At 45.7% G+C, this 18,908-nt stretch overlaps 1 protein-coding gene across 1 annotated transcript in view; it reads left to right on the forward strand.

Moving 5' to 3' along the window:
• Positions 1–18,908, forward strand: part of LOC102385061 (pappalysin-2) — a 118,642-nt gene that overhangs the window by 12,316 nt on the left and 87,418 nt on the right. The window contains exons 3-7 of the mRNA XM_006033252.3: positions 4,020–4,313; positions 6,740–6,932; positions 9,947–10,068; positions 12,962–13,454; positions 15,362–15,490. Of these exons, the coding sequence (XP_006033314.1) occupies positions 4,020–4,313; positions 6,740–6,932; positions 9,947–10,068; positions 12,962–13,454; positions 15,362–15,490 (1,231 nt within the window). The remainder of the gene's footprint in view (positions 1–4,019; positions 4,314–6,739; positions 6,933–9,946; positions 10,069–12,961; positions 13,455–15,361; positions 15,491–18,908) is intronic.

The raw sequence follows: 18,908 nt of genomic DNA on the forward strand, positions 1-18,908 counted from the left end.
TCCCCTGGAGTGGAAAGTTTCAGATTTCTGTGTGAAGGTGGGAATATTAGATTTCAGGGCCCCTGGTGCCCCGAGCGATCAGACCTGAATGGATTGATTTGCTGTTCTTCGCGGTCAGTGCTGCAGGTTTAATGCCGGTTCTTAACATCCCATTCATGTATTTATGAGCATTATTTTCTTTCTGCATGCGCATTCCTCCTCTCAGCCCTTGGGCAGGGAGCCTCCTGCCTCGCTCAGACTTGGGTTTGGCTGGAGACTGGCTTTTTTTCCCCCTCTTGTACTTTGTTTTGATTAAAATGTGAAAAAGTTTTCTGTTGATTTGCTAGGGTTTCCTTTGAGTGAGTGCCCCCTTGCTCACTCACCCTTGCCCTTCCTGGCAGGGGAAAGAAGGTCTCTCTTCTTGGCAACCTGGATGAGCCAAACTCAGCCCTGGTGTGCAGTTTTGTTGGATGCTTCAGGTTTGTAAGTGGGTGGCCTACACTGCTTTTCAGGTGCAGCTGGATGAGAAAATGGGTAAAAGGTAAAACTGTGCAGCTTGTATTGGTTTGGCATAGAACGCAGCTGTGAGTCAACCATGTGGCAGTGCAGGAACCTGTGCAGGGACTGAGTTAGGAAACTTCTGCCCAAATTGTGGCACTGTGGAAGGTTAGTTCGTTCCCCTGGCACTTGTTTGGGCAGTGCTGAAGGCAGCTTTAGCTTGCAATCCAGATGCTGTCACATCCCTGGGGCTTGTGGCAGCCAACTGATAGCCAAGTTGTGCAAACACCCCACTCTGAGGAAATAGGGAAACTACGTTTAGTTACATCCTTGTATTTAAAAAGAGCATAAAGAACACGGTGGATAAAACAAGAACTAGAACCTGTAAAGCCTGTCAGTCTCACTGGCCTACCCTGCACCATGCCCTGAATATCCCCCTGTTCTTGTGACTCCCATGGAGATGTCAGCAAATGTGTGTGTTTGGGACCTTGGGACCCTCTCGTCTAGGTGCGTATTCACTGGGGGCCCTCTGTCACTTTATCACCTCTTTGCACCAGAGGCTGTAGGGCCCCCATGAACCAGGATGCTATGCCATACTGGGAAAAACAGCAGGAAGCACAATCAAGAAGTGTTTAAGCTCCCGAACGGTCTCACCTAATTGGTTAATGGCAATGCAGTGCTTTGATTTTGCAGTGTCATATGTGCACTGATGTTTTACAAATTACCAAATTTATCTCAGGAGCCCACAGTCTATATAACAATGGCTTCCAGCTAGTGGGCTACAGACCACTTGTAAAGTGAGAGCAGATATGGGAGGGAGGTGGCTGTGCGTGAAAAAGTGCTATAGAACCAGTGCTCCATAGAACGATTGTAAGCCCAGAGCATCTTCAGTGGAGTCGCCTGGGATTTATTCTGGTGTAATAGATAGCAAATCCAGGGCCTCTAGACCAAATCCTGCCGTTGCTAAAGTACCATCTCAGGACATACATCAGGGTAGAATTTACCTCTTCATGCCTGATCTCAGTCCCACCCTACTGCACATCTGGTGTAGCTTCTTTGGTGCAGCCAGTCATACTGGTGTAAACCCAAGAACAATACGATCAGAACGAAACTGTCCCTTAGAAAGGATATCCTAGACTTTCTAGGTGTGAGCAAAGGGAAGAGACATGAGGTAGTTCAGTAGTGTAGCAAGTTGGTCCAGAGACTAGAGTTCAATCAAACCTGTCTGAGGCTATGCCTGCATTGCATTTGGAGGCATGATTGCACAACGGTTGGATGTAGCTAGCAAGAGTATCAACAGAAGTGAGTACAGGACAGAGCAAGCTTCAGCAAATGCTCGCTGCTTGAGGGTTCTGGGTGAGCTTGTATAGTCCCCATATCTCACTGCATTAGCATCTGGGCTAGCTAAATTAACACTAACCTGAGGATACCTACTACTGCTGTCTCTCAGCTGCAATGATTTATCCTGTTAGGCTGCCTTGCTGACCCAACATCTTTGAATTCTCCCTTGTTTTTTCTCCCTTTTCCAGTAGCATAATGGAAAAAAGAAGAGAGAGGACAAAAGGAAGGGGAAGAGGAGGGAACCCCCCACTTTGTTGTTCTTTATAATTTTTCTGTCAAAAAACTTTAAAATTTCAGAAGAAATGAAAACTTCTGCCAGAAATTTTCTTAATTTAGATGGAAAAAAAGCAACTTTACATAAAAAATGTTCCCAATGGAAAATATTTCCATCCAATATAGCACAGACGCAGAGCTGTAAGAACAGGGAGGGCGCTCAGGGTCAGGACTGCAATGCATTGGGAGGGTGCATAGGGAATGCTATGCTATGTTTGGCTCTGATCCATGCTAATAGCCCCTCACTTGTGTAAGCATTAAATCCACGTGCAGTTTTTAGGAAAGGAAAACACACATTCTTTAAGGCAGGGAATGCCTTAGGAGGCTTGACTTGGACCCATTCATTTTGGTGTCAATCACATCATTGTTGCCACTGGGAAAGGCTACTCGGTAACCTATGAAGAGTGAGTTGGTGAGTCTCAGTTTTGCTTTCCATTCAGTAGGTGTCGACATGTCCCTGTAAATCCCCACCCAATTTACAGCTTTGCTGATTGTCCTGGCAAAGAGACTAGGGATTGAATGGGCTTGGGTGAAGATAAACAGCCTTTTCCTGAGTTCTGTAATTAAGAACGAGGATACTAGGTTGAGGTAGTATGGGTAGGCTTGCACTGTAGTAGCTATGAACAGAAGGCTCCAGTGCATTCAATCTGGCAGCTTCATCAACACTAAAACACCACTGAAAACAAAGGGGGGAGGGAGGGAGGGTTCAGAAGCTTGTGAATGAGTGAGGAGCACGTGGCGTCATTGACTTATTGGATTGCCTTCTGCTAGGTGCTTTTGAATCCCTGCTCTAAAATGAATAATACATTTAAAGTCAAATTCAGTGTGGTAGTTAGTAGACCCATCTCTTTTTGGGTTTTAATCTGCATTACTTTATGCCCAATTTTGAATGTAGTCCTTAGCTGCTAGGGGTGAGATTACCTGTTAGAGGCAGCAGGTGCTCATTTTAAAGAATGTTATTCTGTGTTAAGGTTAACCAGTGCTAGTGATCAGCCACACATTCGGGGTTATAGCCTAATGTGCACTGCCCAGACCCATTGCTAGAGGGCTGGCAAGCAGGGGTGTGGCCAGGGGCTGCAAGCCTGCTCCATGCCTGCCATGCTTGCCAGCTTTCTAGCCACAGTATAGGACAGGAAGGAGTAGGGGAGGGTTATCCTTCCACCCTCCAAATCACCCTGCTGCCGCCCATCAGCCCCTGGATCCCCCCTCCACCCCACAGGCAGCCTCTTCACCTCCAGATCACTGCCTTGCCACCCCAGTCACCCCAAGGGCAGTGGCAGTGGCAGAAACAGGGGGGGTTCCTCCTTCTTGTCTGCTTCCAGGGTCTCTGCAGTCCATGCCACCACACACCTAGATCCAGCCCCCACTGGGCCTGGGAGATGCCTGGCAGTTCCCTGTCCCACTGCCCTCCCCCCACTTCAGTTGTAGGACCTAGAGCTGGGCATGCAGGGGTGGCATCATTTCCAGGGACCCCAGGAGCAGCCAGGGAGGGGGAACCCCCCCCCCCCCCCCCCCCCCACCACCACCAGTAGCTCTGTCATTCGCAGGCTGATTGATGCGTCAGAGCAGTGATCTGGGGGTGGAGGAGCCGATGGGAGGCAGAAGCTGTCAAGGCATTACCATTGCAAATCTCAAATTGATATGCCAGGTCAGAAATATATTTAAGGATGTACATGGCTGAGAGTTTTATCTGAGAAGAGACATGAAAAAAGAGCAGAGCTGAGATGACCTAATGACCTAGGTGTTAGGTCAGATAAAAAAGGACATAATCCTGTGAGGTGATCAACTTTCACAAGGTGCTGAGTTCCTACAGCTTCCCCGGAAGTCAGCCTTGTTTGTGACCAGGAAGAAAAAGACAATTACAGGTTAGTGGTAACTGCTGCTTCTTGCCTGTCTCTTAATGATACTGACTGTGCTTGTAATTCCAGGTGGCGTGGTCCTCAATCCATTTTATTATGGCATGCCTGGCCATACCAACACCATGGTCCATGAAGTGGGCCATGTTCTGGGGCTCTACCACGTCTTTAAAGGAGTGAGTGAGAGGGAATCTTGTGATGATCCCTGCAGGGAAATTGCACCTTCCATGGAGACAGGAGATCTCTGCGCTGACACAGCCCCTACCCCGAAAAGTAAACTCTGCCATGATCCAGAGCCTAGCAATGACACCTGTGGCCAAGCTTATTTCTCTGGAACCCCATTCAACAACTATATGAGCTACACAGGTAACAGAAGTCAATAGATGCAGCTTTTTCTAGAAACTCAGCACATGTTTCATTCCCATCAGTCTGGGTGGTCCTTTCATTCCTTGCTTATTTCTTTCTGGTCATTGGCCCCTCTGGGTATCTAGACTAGAATCTCATCTGGCATAAGATCAGCACTGGGCCTATGCCATTTATGCCAGCTAAAGATCTGGCCTAGAGTGTGTTGGCAATTCCTTGTTGACATCTGTGGGGTGTTTTTCCCTATTCTTGTGTGACTTTCTGTAGACTGCTGGAAGTGGCCTGAAACCAACATCCTTAATTTGAGGCATTCAAACCCATCTTTAAACCATCTGTAAATGCACCATAATAAATATCTTACATGCTGCATAAGGGTTAAAGGAATGAACCTAAGGGACTTGGTTTCCAGAAATGTGGTGCACTGTCACACATCAATGATTTCCATTGGAAGTGTGAGCAATCAGCACATCTGGAAATCAGGCCACCCCTGCTAACAAGGAGGCCAGACCCTTGAGGATGATGCTTCTTTAACCTCAGCCTCTATCAGGAATTATTCTGCTGACATACAGTGGTGATGCAGTGGTGTAATACTTGGGTAAGTGCAATAGAATTCAGTCCTTGGGACTCAGCTGAGACCACTGGAGTTGTAACTGCGCAAAGATGATGATACAAGGGATTCTGGATATACTGAGCATCCATGCACTATTGTCTTACTACATCAACTCTCCTTCTTTTTCCCTGAGGCTCATGCCATGAAAACACAATGTCTAATTCTTCTGAGGTTTCCAGAAAATGATGGCAGCTCCTTTTCTCGAGCTGCTTCCAGTAGTTAAGAATTGAGCCCATCTTTCCTGCTGTCAAGGCTGGTTGCACAGATAGGTGTGGCAACAACACTTCTTTTCTCCTGCTTCTGTCTGTGTAGATCAGAGGTGGCTAAAGCATGGTCCATAGGTCAGAGGGTGCCCAGGGAACTGTGTCATCTGACCCACAGGCTTTCCAGAGGGTGTGGAAATGTGGTGGCGTGGTAAGTGGGGGTAGCTTTCATTGCCACAGCTCCTGGCACCACAGTGATTAATGCTGCTCCCACTCATCCTACCACTACATTTCCAGACTCGAGAGAACCGTGACCCTGCATGCCAGATTACGCCCTTGGACTGACCCCAGGTGCTGGGTTGGGCCTGTAGACTGACCCTGCATGCTGAATCTGGCCTGTGGACCGACTCTGTGTCACTCATCTAGACTAGTGCTGTAGACTGTATGTTCCTTGGGGCAAGGACTAGACAGCCACCAGATGTGTTCACAGCACCTGGCACAGAGACCCTGACCTCAGGTGCCACGTCTAGGTACTTGTGCAATTCTAATAATAACCAAGGGCCAGATCCTCTGCTGATGTGAGTAAGTGTATCTCTTCTGACCTCAGCACAGCAATTCCTATTTACGTGAGCAGGCACATTGGAGGAAGAATAAAGGGAAAATCTTGGCCAACATTTCCTGTCTCCAGAGAACTGTTTTAGTTTTTCAGTTTTTTAAAGTCCAAGGCTAGCTCTTGCTCCCATTGATTCAGGATTTGTTCTTTAAATACTGCCAAACCAGACTGAGAAGATATGAGGCACAGGTGTCATTACTTTGACAGGTGGCCAATTGCAGGACTGGCTGTGTTATACCCTGGTCAGTGGTTAGGCATGTGCCCAACTGACAGTAATCTGGTCTAAGGTACCAGACAGTCAAAAAGGGGTAGTACCCCTACACACCACCCACATTGCTGTGCAGTGGACAGGATAGCTTCTGATGTTCCTCAGCTACCCTGAGGGGTGGGTCCTGGCAGGGTCATGCTCTCGATGAGGCCGTGGACTGTAGGCTCAGCTGGTGTGAAAGGGCTTAGCCCCACTGCAGCCGCTCCATCAGCTGTGGCTTTGTCTCTCTGCTCCCACTCTGTACTCAAAGGAGGGGGCCTTTGAGATGTCTGGAAGGCAGGTCCTGCACTGTGGCAATCATGATGCCTCTGTTACATGCATCAAGGTCTGATCTGAACGACTGATTTTCTTTCTTTCCTTTTTCTTTATTCCCCCAAAACAACTCCTTGGTGTTTAGTAAGCTCCTGTTATTACACTGTCGCCTGGGCTCTAATGCAGTGTGACTTAAGGAGCACCCTTGTAAACAACCATGCGCTGCTAAGGGATTTGCTAGGCCAGCGGCTGCCGAAATAGTGCCATCTTGTGGCCGATTTGAGAAATAGCAAGAGAGGAGTCCTGTAGAGCAAGCCACTGGGATTCTCTCTAGCCATCCTTCTCTGGTCTTTCAGAAGACTGTTATAGCAGGGTTGCACTTAATAGCAAAGGTTACGATAATACTTGTCACCTGAGGATCTCAACACATTTCACAAACAAGTTCCTCCCCACACTATCTTAACCTTTTCTCTTTTCTTCCAGATGATGACTGCACTGACAGCTTCACCCCAAACCAGGTGGCTCGAATGCACTGCTATTTGGATCTCGTGTATCAGCAATGGAGCCAGAGCAGAAAGCCCACTCCAATCCCCATGCCTCCAATGGTCATTGGTCAGGATCAAGGCTCCCTCACAGTGTACTGGCTGCCTCCCATTAGTGGCATTCTCTATGAAAGGTAAGAGGTTTCATGTTTTGTGTGCAGGAAAACCAGTGTCAACTGAAATGCACCAGGGAAAGTAAGAGTCTCTGATGGCTGGAGACCTATTTTGTAGTTCTACCACCGAACTCCCCCTGTAACTGGATGCCTAAATAGCCACGTGTTCTTATTTCTACTGCAAAGTGCCTGACACTGTTTATTTGAACATGGTTCCATAGAAGAAGTCATTTGGCACCAGATTGGGGAATTTCAGAAGTCAATGAAGGTGATGAAGATGAGTTGGCATATCCTTCAAACCATGTGCCAGCTGGCACATCTCGCCTGATTCTTTTGTGTTTGAATAAATGGGGAGCAGAGAGCTATTCGTGCAGCTGCCTCATAGAAATGGAGGAATGAGGCAAAACCCTTCCCAACTGTGTCCGCCAAAATTGCATATATAGCTGCGTATGTACCACTCTAATGGCCATGTAGGCCTACGGGTTGAACAAGAGCCCTCCAAAAAACATTCCATTGTCAGGGTGCTGGGAGAGGAAGCCAAAGAGTTTTGTGCTGGCAGAGATGATGCCAAATGCAACCCCAGAGCACAATCATGGAATGAAAAACGAGCTTCACTTAGCACGTATTGTATAAACTAGCGATTTACAAGGAGGAAATATGGTCTTGTGGTTAAGGCACAGGACAGGGAGCCTCAAAATCTGGGTTCTGTTACCAGCTCTGTCATGAACTCTTGCTGTGTAACTCTGTGCATGTCAATAATGTTTTCAGACATAAGTAACTAAATTTAGGCACTTATACTGTATACACACATGCATGCCGCACAACACCGGGTGTTTTTAAAAGCACCCTACGTTGTGTTGCATACATTTGCATAAATAGTGAAATGCACATCAGTGCTGAGAAAATGGTGGTAGTATGCTTTTGAACTACTAAAACACATCGAAAATGTTTTAGTTTCAAAGCGTACCACTGCCATTTTCTTGGCACTGACGTGCATTTCATCATTTATACAAATGCATCCTCCACAGGCTCGATTAATCAAGTCTGCTCCAATGCACTGGATTTCCGGTGTGTCAGAGCAGACAAATGTATGTGTAAAAATGCCCCCAAATGCCTAGCCTGGCAACCAACAAAAAGCCGGACACCCACAAATCCCATTCATCTTACCTTGTGGCTGCTGCTTGAACAATTAGGCTGCTCATATTTATTAGTGCCTAAGTATAGATTGGGGCCCTGAAATTAGGTGCCTGTGTTTATGAATCTGGACCATATCAAATGAACATCCATCTGCTTTTGAGTTCCTGCATATTTAACACTGGGCACGTCTGCACGTGTTCCTATGGCACCTTTGTTACTGTGCTGCCATTTAGGAAGCACTAAATGACAGCGCAGTAACAGCCCTCACTGCACCATGCCAGCAGCACACAGGGTTTTTTTTGCCACTGTGTCACCATAGCAGGTGCACTATACTGAGGGAGTGCTTGCTACAGTGATGTAGCTGCGGTGTCACGGTTTGTGACTGCCGACACTGCATCACATTGCTATGTCACCTTAGCATCTTATATAGACATTCCCACTGTATATTAAACTATGGGGCCTAATCCACAGCCCAGTAAAGTCAGTGAAAAGATTCCCACTGATTCTCATGAACTTTGGACGTAGCTGTATGTAGTCTTCTGATTATTAATAGCTAGGCAAATGCTTGTAAAAGCATGAGTGACTCTAGCTAACGCCCTGCTTCAGCAGTCCATGCCTGTTCAGTGAACTGCTTCCACAACTGCTTAATTTCATGCATGTGCTACTTAAATCCCATCAACTTTGATGGGTCTTAGGTACCTACTTAAAGTTAAGCACAAATTCAAGTGTTTAAGTGAATGGGGTGCACCACAGCACATGCTTATATATTTGCTTGAATAAATCCTTATGGATATTCTCTACTTGTGGAAGCTGTGATTTGCAATGGGTATGCACCCATAAGATGTTTGGAAAAGAATAAGAATAATACTTTGCATTTCTCTAACAACTACCAAATGAAAGCCTTTTCCAAATATGAATGAAATTGCACATCCCTCTAAAGCTATTTTACAAATCTGTTCCCTTCCAAGTCAAAGAAAATCAGTGGCTGAGGACTTCCTGGACAATCACAGGATACTGTAATCAGTCATATGCTGCACCAAATGGTATATACACAATGCTTTGTCAGTGCTCCTAAAAGTGTATATCCCCTAACCTGGGCTACTTTGAGCTACTAGATGGGCTTGGGTAATCAAAAGAATGGCTCTGATAGGAAATGACTAAGCTTAAGATTGAAAAAGATATGAAAGTAGAAACATAGGACAGGAAGGGACCTGCTGGGCCACCAAGTCTGGTACTCTGCTCATCACAGGCAATCATGTCATGTAACCCCTTTCATTTAACTCACCACACTCCATCTTAAATCCAGTTAGGTTCATTGCCAGTGCTACAGACCCATCCATACCAATCAAAGGGAATATTTTACAGACTCCTTAAAGCAGGGAGTACTCTCTCTCTCTCTACTGGTGAGATTAATGCTGCCCCTGGTGGTTAATATCATTATTTATTTTTATTATGGTGATCCCAAGAAGTCAGAATTGAGATCCTTTGTGCTGGGTCCCATACACACACACACACACACACACACACACACACACACACAATGAGACCGGTCCTATCTCAAACAGCGTGGAGCCCAAATTAACAAGCCAAGCCAAGGGATACTATCATCTCCATTGTACAGATGAGGAACAGAGGCAAAGAATGTTTCGTGCCTTGTCCAGGGTCCTACAAGGAACTTGTGACATGACTGGAGTCAAAGCCAGGTTGCTGCAAGTCCACTCTATCTCTCTAGCTTTTTCCAGGGGTTACTTTAAGCACATGCAGGTCAAGTGGCTGACTGGAGGCTGACTTCTTTGGGGTTCCCACAACTCATCCAGTCATCCCAAGATGGGGATGAATGGAGGAGAATCCAGACTGTAAATGGATGTGTCTTTCATTTTTCTCTCACTGCTCTTTAGAGAGCCTGGCACCCTCTGTGGAGACTGCGCTGAAGATGGGACTTTCAGCCAGTATGTACATGAGGCCTCTTCCCCTCGGGTCTGTGACTCCTCCGGCTACTGGACCCCAGAGGAGGCAGTAGGTAAAGTGCTTTGTCTTTTCTCTTTCACTTAACACAAGGAAGTTACAGCTCTGACTGCAACTTCTCTAGATGTTTTGGAAGTCAGTTTTCTTTGCTCAGGATGTTAACTGGAGATACCAGTGAATGGGAACAGTTGCGATGCCTAGATCAGTGGTTCTCAGCCTTTTTGGAGTTGGGGCACCCCTCCATAACTTTTTTGTATTTAGCACCTCTCTGGTTGAGAACCCTTATTGTGCTGCCTCGGTGCTTCTTAACCAGGCTGCCACCACAACCAAGAGGAACTGCCCCATGGGACAACACCTCTGTTTTGTGGAGGAGCATGCAGGGTCATGCTGGAAAGGGTTGTGGCAGAGTGGGTGCTTCTGCCTGCTTTAGGTTTATCAGATAACCCTAATGCAGGCAGGACCACACACTCTTGCCCCAGCCCTTCCCAGTCTAGCTCCACATGAGGTGCATGGGGTAGTTTCACTTGGTTGCAGAAGCAGTGGTGGCTCCCACACTGGCATCCCTGAAAGGCTCCCTTGGCATCTTGGAGTGCCACAGCACCCCTCTTGAGAACTACTGTCCTAGATGATCTTATAGGTCAATCCAGCTTCAAAGGCTTGAGTCAATTAGGTCAATTAGAAAGTACCTTGGTATGGCTTATCGTTATGGAGTCCCAGGTGTTGCCTTAGAAACAAGTCACAGCTTAGATTTTACTGCAAGCTGATACTCACAAGGCCCTTGTACTGAGAAGAGGTGTTTCATGATTTTGCTTGTGGCTGTTGTCAAGAGACTTCAGCTCTAGTTGGGGCTGGATGGAATTGTTTCTCACCATCAGAAGAAATGGACAAAAACAAAAAAAGAAAAGAAAATCAGGTTTGTCCCAGTTAGATTGAAAGCCCAAAGTCTGACTCACTCCCCTCTGCATTTTTACTTTCCCACTGTTAGAAGAAGGACTTTTTCCCCTTACTGACTTGAACTGATTTTTTTGTCCTTAGTGATGAATACCAATCTCGTCTTTGCACCTGTGTGCAGTATACACATGTGCACGTTGGCTTTGGTGAGAGAGGTACTTCTGCTCAGATCATAGTTTTCATGGAGCTAGCGACAAGTGGATGCATTGGCACCAAATCTTACAAATGCTTGTGGCCTTTGCAGAAGATGGGGGTGTTTTCAGCCAAGAGGCCGTGAGGCTGAAAATGGACATTACATTTTCACTGCTCTGAAGTCTGTCAGTATTGGTTTTCCTTGTTGGCTGTTCTGAACTCATGCAGGAGGGAGCTGTGATTCTGTTGACAGGGTAGACACCACTAGTGTGTACTCCTAAAGGGAACAGTGCACTGGGGACACTTATGCTGGCCTGGGATAATTGGAGCACAGCATGCAATGGCCATCCCTACTTGCTTGAACTAGTCTAGAATTCCCCAAACTGAGGATTTCCCTGTGAGAGAAGAGTCTCAAGGTGCCCTGTAGCAAAGTTCCTTCAGCATTGTTTAGCTTTGGATGAGCACTGGGTCTCACTACTGCACCCTAATCCCTTTGACCTTCAGGAAATCTTGTTAGCTAAGAACTGAGATCCGTAGTTGCAAGCCTGCCTGGGCTCCTCCATCCTGAAAGTGGTCAGAGCGTATGTGTACTCCCCTGCCCTCTACCAAACAGGCACACACCCATGCATCTCCCATGGATTCTGTGCAGACATAACACTAAACCATTTTAAAAGGCAGGGGGCATCTTGCTGCTATAGATTGCATGACTGTTGAACCAGTGAAATTGCTGTCTCTGTCCACTCATGTACTGAAATAATGGAGCCAAATAAATTATAGTACCAAAAGAGAAGAGCCAAATAAATTGTAGGGGAGCTGAATAAAACAGGTTTAAAGTTATAATGGTTTAGCTCCTACTTTGAATGCCTTAGAGATGGCAGGCAAAACAGTTACAGCAAAGTAGCTGTAAAGTGTTATAACTGTTCATCTGTCTACACTTATAGCTTGTCTCAGATGTGAGCACTTGAATGGCATATACCTGAAAATTGGCTTCCTTTACTTCTGTGAATGAGAGGGATGCTCAGCATGGACCCTCATGCTGAAAGTGGGCATGGGTTGCTCACAAAGAACTTAAGATGCTTTTTCTCCCCATCCCAGGTGTACAGTTAGAACTGCTTGTGGCATGAGATCAGCCACAGAGTCCTCCTGGGGCAGTGCATGTGTTCATTTGTGTCTGTATGCACAAGTGTGTCTGTGGGCCTCCAGACAGTAGCTGAGCATGGGGAGATGTCTGGAGATGTGGAGGTCTTCTGTTATTTGCATTACTGTGTACACTATGTATTTGTGGCAGCATATGTCAATATATGTTTCTAAGCATGTGTGTTTTGGCCTGTATTTGTGATTATAGTAAGCATGTGTCTGTCTGTATATACAGATATGTCTATGGTTCTATCAAAATGCACATCTGTGTAAATGTGGTATTGTGTGTACACTGCTGTGTATAGTATGTGTGTTCTTGCCTGAATTATCATATTGATGCAAACATGTTTGCACAACATGTTTGGTACAAGCAGGTGTGCATAAATCTGTGTGTGTGTGCATGCTTATAGGATCTTTGTATCTTCCTGCCTGCCAGGATCTCAGGATTTGTGTATAGATAACCAAGTGTGTCAAACATTTGCATGCTCCAATATGTGTTTGTCCGCTGTGGTATTATTTGTGTGTGGTATGTATGCACACATATATGTGCATGTGTGTACATACAGCAGTAAGTTATGTGGTTTGTATCTGCAACAAGATGCATGTTTGTGTGCATGCATGCACCTGCACAGGTGACTAGTGATAGGATGCATGTACCTATAGAGGATCATAACTCTGAAGTAAGATACCCTGCTCCTTATAGGGATCCTTATTTTTCCTGTGTCTAGGGCCTCCAGATGTGGATCAGCCCTGTGAGCCCAGCTTGCAAGCCTGGAGCCCAGAGCTCCACCTATATCATATGAACATGACTGTCCCTTGCCCTCAGCCTTATGGCTGTATCCTGGAGCTGCATTTCCTGCATCCTGTTTACCCAGATTCACTTATGCTCTGGACCACATACCTCTCAACGGACTCGCCCAAGGCTCTCTCCAACATTGAAATCTTGACGGAGCATGGGGAATCCATCCCCTTGGGACCCCTGGACACCTTCTGTGACATCCCTCTTACCATTAAGCTCAACATCAACAAGAAGGTATCTGGGGTAAAGGTCTATACCTTTGATGAAAGAATGGAGATAGATGCTGCTCTCTTAACCTCCATGCCTCAGAGCCCTCTTTGCTCCAACTGCAAGCCTATACGGTACCGGGTCCTCCGGGACCCACCATTTGCTAATGGGTCCCCCATTGCAGGGATACAGATGCACCGAAAGTTCACTGACACGTGAGTAGCAAGGTTGATTCATCAGAGGCTATGTCGTTTATGGGGGTTCTAGTTCTGACTGCTGTCCTTTTAGATTCATTGGTCATTTTAGGATTGAAATGTTTGATCTCACAAGTGGACTCTGTACCTATCACCAGAGTTTGCACTAAGACACCCAAGTGCATATAGCAGTTTCATGTAACTAAATACTCATCAAGAAGATGAGCCAACTGGAAGGAACCCCTTACCTTTGAGGCATTTCCCAGTTGTGTAATGAATGTACACGTCATAAAGAGCAAGAGGCAATGCCATGAGATGGTCTGAGAGAAAAGCGACAGGCATTTCTGTATTACCTGGCAAAGACCTTCCCCTTATAATTTCTGCTGATGGTAGTTTAGAATGGGGGGTAGGCATATCTGTATTTTTGTTTGTGTGTTTGTACACAGACTGCACTGTCAGATATTCCTAAAGCTTGTATCCCAATACAAAAAGAGCCTTTAGACCTCATTATCTGACTTTCTGCACCATACAAATCAGATAATGACTCCTGCAACAAACCCCAAAACTCTTGGTTCAGCTAGACTACTGTCATGCTGAATGTTTTATTGAAACTTTTATAATACTAGAGATGGGCCACAACCCATCACAGACCTAAATAGTGCTAGACTTTGGGTATGTTGGAAATTAGAATCTAGATTGGAATTTGCCAAGCTGTCATCATAATGGGCCAAATCAAAAGTCTCATTCCCGGTACCCTAAACTTTTGAGGGAATTCAGAAATTAGATCCAGATTTGAATTGAATCCAGATCTGAATCTGCAGTTAAGTGACTACGACAACAATGGTGGCCGGCAAGGCAAACTTCAGTAAGGCACTAAGGACCAGCTCTCCCACTCCTGATGCTCTTTCTTCACTCCCACCCATACCACTTTACCTTTTACCTGTTTCCCTTTCTCAGTATTCTGCTTCCTTGGCTAGTGATCTAGCCATTGGGTAAATACTTCAAAAGCACCCGAGCAATTTAAGAGCCAAAGTACCTATATCAAAAGTCACTTAGGCACTTAGAAATCTAATTCCCTTTAAAAGTCAGTGGTTCTTTGGTGGTTTTAAAAACTGTATCCATTAGTTTTGCAGGGTATTCTTTGTCACGTTCCTAGTGCCCTCTGCTACACACAGATAGAGTGGAAGGGTGTTGAGAGTGGGTGGAAGGATATTCAGTGTGGGTTTTAAAAAGACTGCAGCATTCATTGAATGCTGCACCCATTGTGAGCTCATGGGGAGTTTCATTACTGACATTACTGGGTGCATAATTAGGCCAGTACTAAGCACTACTGAAAATCCTATATGAAACCTTTTTACAGAGCTCCCAAATCATCTGCTGTGAGGAAACAAGCTAACATCTCTTCGTCAGCAGCTCTGGGAAGGGAGCAAATGAGTCGAAAACTTCACCTTTGGCCAGGTGTACACTAGATCAATGAGGACTGTGAAAAGCTCTCACAGCCTCATTGACATCGTAAGCTGGCAAAAGTTCAGGTACAGATGCAGCTGTGCCCATAAAAGAGGGCTTCTGCCAGATTAGCTTCTCTCATTTGAGGAAGTGGCGTAACCATGCCAGTAGCAAAACCTCTACAACTGACAAGTGCTGTGACTCTAGTAAGGGACTCTATTCATACAGCTGTGCTGGCACAGCTACAGTGGAAGAGGATCTCTAATGTATACATGTCCCCTGGTTTCCCACCTGGTTGTGCAGCTTCCACAGGGCTGTTATCTTTCCATTCTGCCTTTGTACAGAGCATGCGAGTCCCAGGATCTAAAGCCAGCCCCAGTGTCTCTCATGAATCTGTTGTAAATAGCTACATATAGACATATGTCTTGCTTAAAGCTATTGCTGTCTTTCACAGTTTGTTGGATTCCTCTGTGTTTCTGCAGGGAAGTCACACCAGGTGAACTGTACCGCTACCAGATCCAGGGGGTGGCCGGGACAGCCGTGGGAGAGCCCTCACCACCATTAATCCACATTCATGGTGCTCCTTATTGTGGAGATGGAAAAGTGACCGTGTAAGTATAACATTCCACACAAGATAGAAAGTTATTTTCAAAGCAGTCCTGTTAAGAAGGTTGCATCCTAAAACTAAACCAAACCAGCCTAATCTGCCACTCACAGACACTAGGTTTATGCCATGGAAATGCCTCTAAACTTCGTGGCTCCCAGGCAGCCCAGCTAAACTGATGATGAAACCCAAAACCTTTATGCAGGATGGGGGATAACAAGTTGGTCCATTTATGAGCCACCCATCATGGCCAGCTCTACACGGTTGTAGTCGGCACTTTCCACTATCCCATCCTCACATCCCACCTGGACATCAAGTGGTAGGACATGCTCAGCAAGGACTAGGGTCCCTGGTGGACAAGTCTGTATTCCATCTCGATACCATTATCCACCAGGGAATCTCAGCTGAAGGCTCCTTCGCAGACCTGTTGCCATGGGCATGTATCTGGTGTGCTTCACAGACACCTCCAACACCTGTCTCTCCTGTGAGCAGAGGGAGACCCTGGCTCACACCTACCTTGAGTGCACCAGGCTACAGCCCCTTCACTACCTCCTTCAGACCCTCTTGTTGAGGTTCTGGCTGCACTGTTCTTCTCACTGTTCTTCTGTTATTTGTGCACTCCCCATCTGTAGCCCCACACAGTTCCAGGACCTTCTGGTCAACCTCCTCCTGGCCCTAGCCAAGCTAGGCTAGCCATCTATCTCACCAGGAAGGAGGTTCTGGCCGGGAGGACCCCCAGGGACTGTGGGGCTTTTCTGTCCCTTCCCCAATCCTGTCTCCAGGCAGAGTTTCACTGGGTAGTGTCCACTGGCTCCTTGGACTCATTCATGGGCCAGTGGGCACTGTCCAGTGTGGTTTGCTGAGTGCCCTCCCCTTGGTGCACTCATTAAACCTATGACCTCACTCCTGTCTAGGTTATATTTTGATTTGTCCCAAGGAATCAGTTGTTTCTTGCCCAGTGGCTTCCCTTCTAAGGGAGACTTACAGAGTTTCTTAGTGGGCATTGGCCTATGGTCCCTTAAGCAACACATAGGCCTGTTGCAAAGCTTCATTATCTCCAGGAGTTAGTAATGGGCCTTGAGAGGTGTGGAGTTGGGACATGGATTCTGATCTGAACTTCTCCCAAAGTTGGTAGGTGCTTGGATCCAGTGTTTCGGTTCTGACCCATCTAATTATAATAAAGTTTCACAGATGTTAACTCCAAATGGGATCATTGTGGCCATTGAGTCTGATTTCCTGCAAACCATGGGCCATAGAATTTCACCCAGCAACTACCGCATCAAACCTGGAAACTAATGGTTCACCTGGAGCATATCTTTTAGAAACATAGTCTTGATTTAAAGATTCTTCAAGTGATGGGAAACTTACCACATCCCTTGGAAACCTATTCCAGTGCTTAATTATCCTCCATGATAAAATATTTGCCATATTTCCTATTTGACTTTTTCTGACTTCCAACTTACCGTTTTATCAGAACCATTTTTCAGTGAAAAACTCTGTGTAAGCTTTTCACTGAAAAATATCAGTGTGTTTCTCTTACAGTTTTTTTAAATCCAGTCTTCCTTCACAGCTTTGTGAAAGCAAAAGGAAAAGGATTGTGCTGGTACAGGAACCCCAAGGGGGAAGCTGATTAGAAACAGGGGTCTATACCTTCAGCTGGTGTAATCTGGCCATGGACTCCAGTGAGATAATGACCACATTAGCCCTGATAGCCAAGATGACTGATGTTGGAAAGATGGAACAGGCAGGGTAAATGGGAGTAAGCAGCTGAGAATGTGACACAGTATAATGTTACTGATCTCAGGTGTAGTTAGGAATGCAGTTTGGGAAACCCACTTTTAACAAGTCTTTCCCTTTAAACCTTCAGGGTGATATAACAGAGGTGGGCAAAATGCAGCCCGGGGGCTGGATGCGGCCTGCCAGGCCATTCTATCTGGCTTGCAGGGCCCCTAAAAATTTAGAAAATTAATATTTATCTGCCCCTGGCTGCCTATCATGTGGCCTTTGATGGCTTGCCAAAACTTAGTACGTGGCCCTCGGCCCAAAATAATTGCCCGTCCCTGTGGTATAACAATAGAAAGTGGTCAACTTGCTAGATCTTTTTGATGATAATGTGCAGGAAGTTGCACTTGTGTTTGAAGGCTGTTTTTGAAGCGATGTCTTTGTGGATCCATGTAATAACATGAACATTCTTCCTAGCATAACGTTTCCCTTAGTTTTGTCATCAGACCAGCTTTTACAGTGTAGTGGCAGGCTCTGCTCTTGGAAACTCTTTTCTTTTTCTTGTGAAGTACAGGACAGAGTTTTTTGGAGTTGTGCCCTTGCTTGCTCATCTCAAACCTCTCTTCTCTCACCTCCCCTTCTCCACTTGCTACCAGAAAACCTGCTGCTTCCCAGATGTTTCATGCACAGAGCTCTGCACAGCAATAAAGGCACTTCATTTGGACCGCAAAAAATTGGATCTTTATCCAAGCTGCTGTTTGCAGCCATGAGGTGCAATGTGTGCTTGGAGCTAGTGCAAAATTTTCCAAGGGCATGGAGCTTTCTGGTGTCACCCTCCAAATCATCCCCACTACAACTTGTGTTCCAACCTGCAGGAACCTGCAGGTTGTTACACCAGAGAGATTTCCTGCCAACTCCACCTCTCATCTTCTCCTCACTGCATTCACAGTTCTCCAGCAACTCTTTCCAGATGTGTCTCCAGCATGGGTGGATCTAGGATTTTGAAAAGGGAGGTACAAGTGGTGTGGCACATCATCATGTATAATGCAACATATTTTTCTCCAGTTAATGAGAAACTAGAAGCTTTACTAATATGCTAGCGGCCTAGTGCTGCTTTAAATCAAAGCCAAAACAAATATAACTTTATTGGAATGTGCACTAACTTGCTAGATTATTGGCACGTCTACATGAGATGCTGGCTGTGCAGTATCCCATGACTACCATGCCGTAGCATTGCATGGCAGGAAGCATGATGTGACGCTACGGCACAGTAGTCATAAGATACTGCGCAGTCAGCTTCACAAAACTGCTGTTCCTTGGTGTGACTGCACAGTAAACCTGATTACTGCACATTCATTTAATACCTGTTTGTACAAGTACTAAATGACTGCATAGTAATGACTGTGCGGTCATCATCTTGCATAGACGTGGCATATATATATCAAGTTTAGAAAACACAACAACCTAGGCTAAAAATAGTCAAAAGATTATTAGTGCTGTATTCCTTATTGTTATATGTACTCTGTTATCTAGATTTATAAAACAAAATCTAGCCTTCTTGAGTCTCTTGACAATGCATCAATATTTCATTGTCAGTCATTTCCACACCTGAATTAATATTACCATTGTTGAGTGAAGGTTTTTAGCTAGATCTAAAAATGGTCTGCAGGGTTATGAAATAGAAGAGAGACATTACCAGGAAT

The sequence above is a fragment of the Alligator sinensis genome, unplaced genomic scaffold, assembly GCF_000455745.1.
Source record: "Alligator sinensis unplaced genomic scaffold, ASM45574v1 scaffold899_1, whole genome shotgun sequence".
In the NCBI taxonomy this organism is placed as follows: Eukaryota; Metazoa; Chordata; order Crocodylia; family Alligatoridae; genus Alligator; species Alligator sinensis.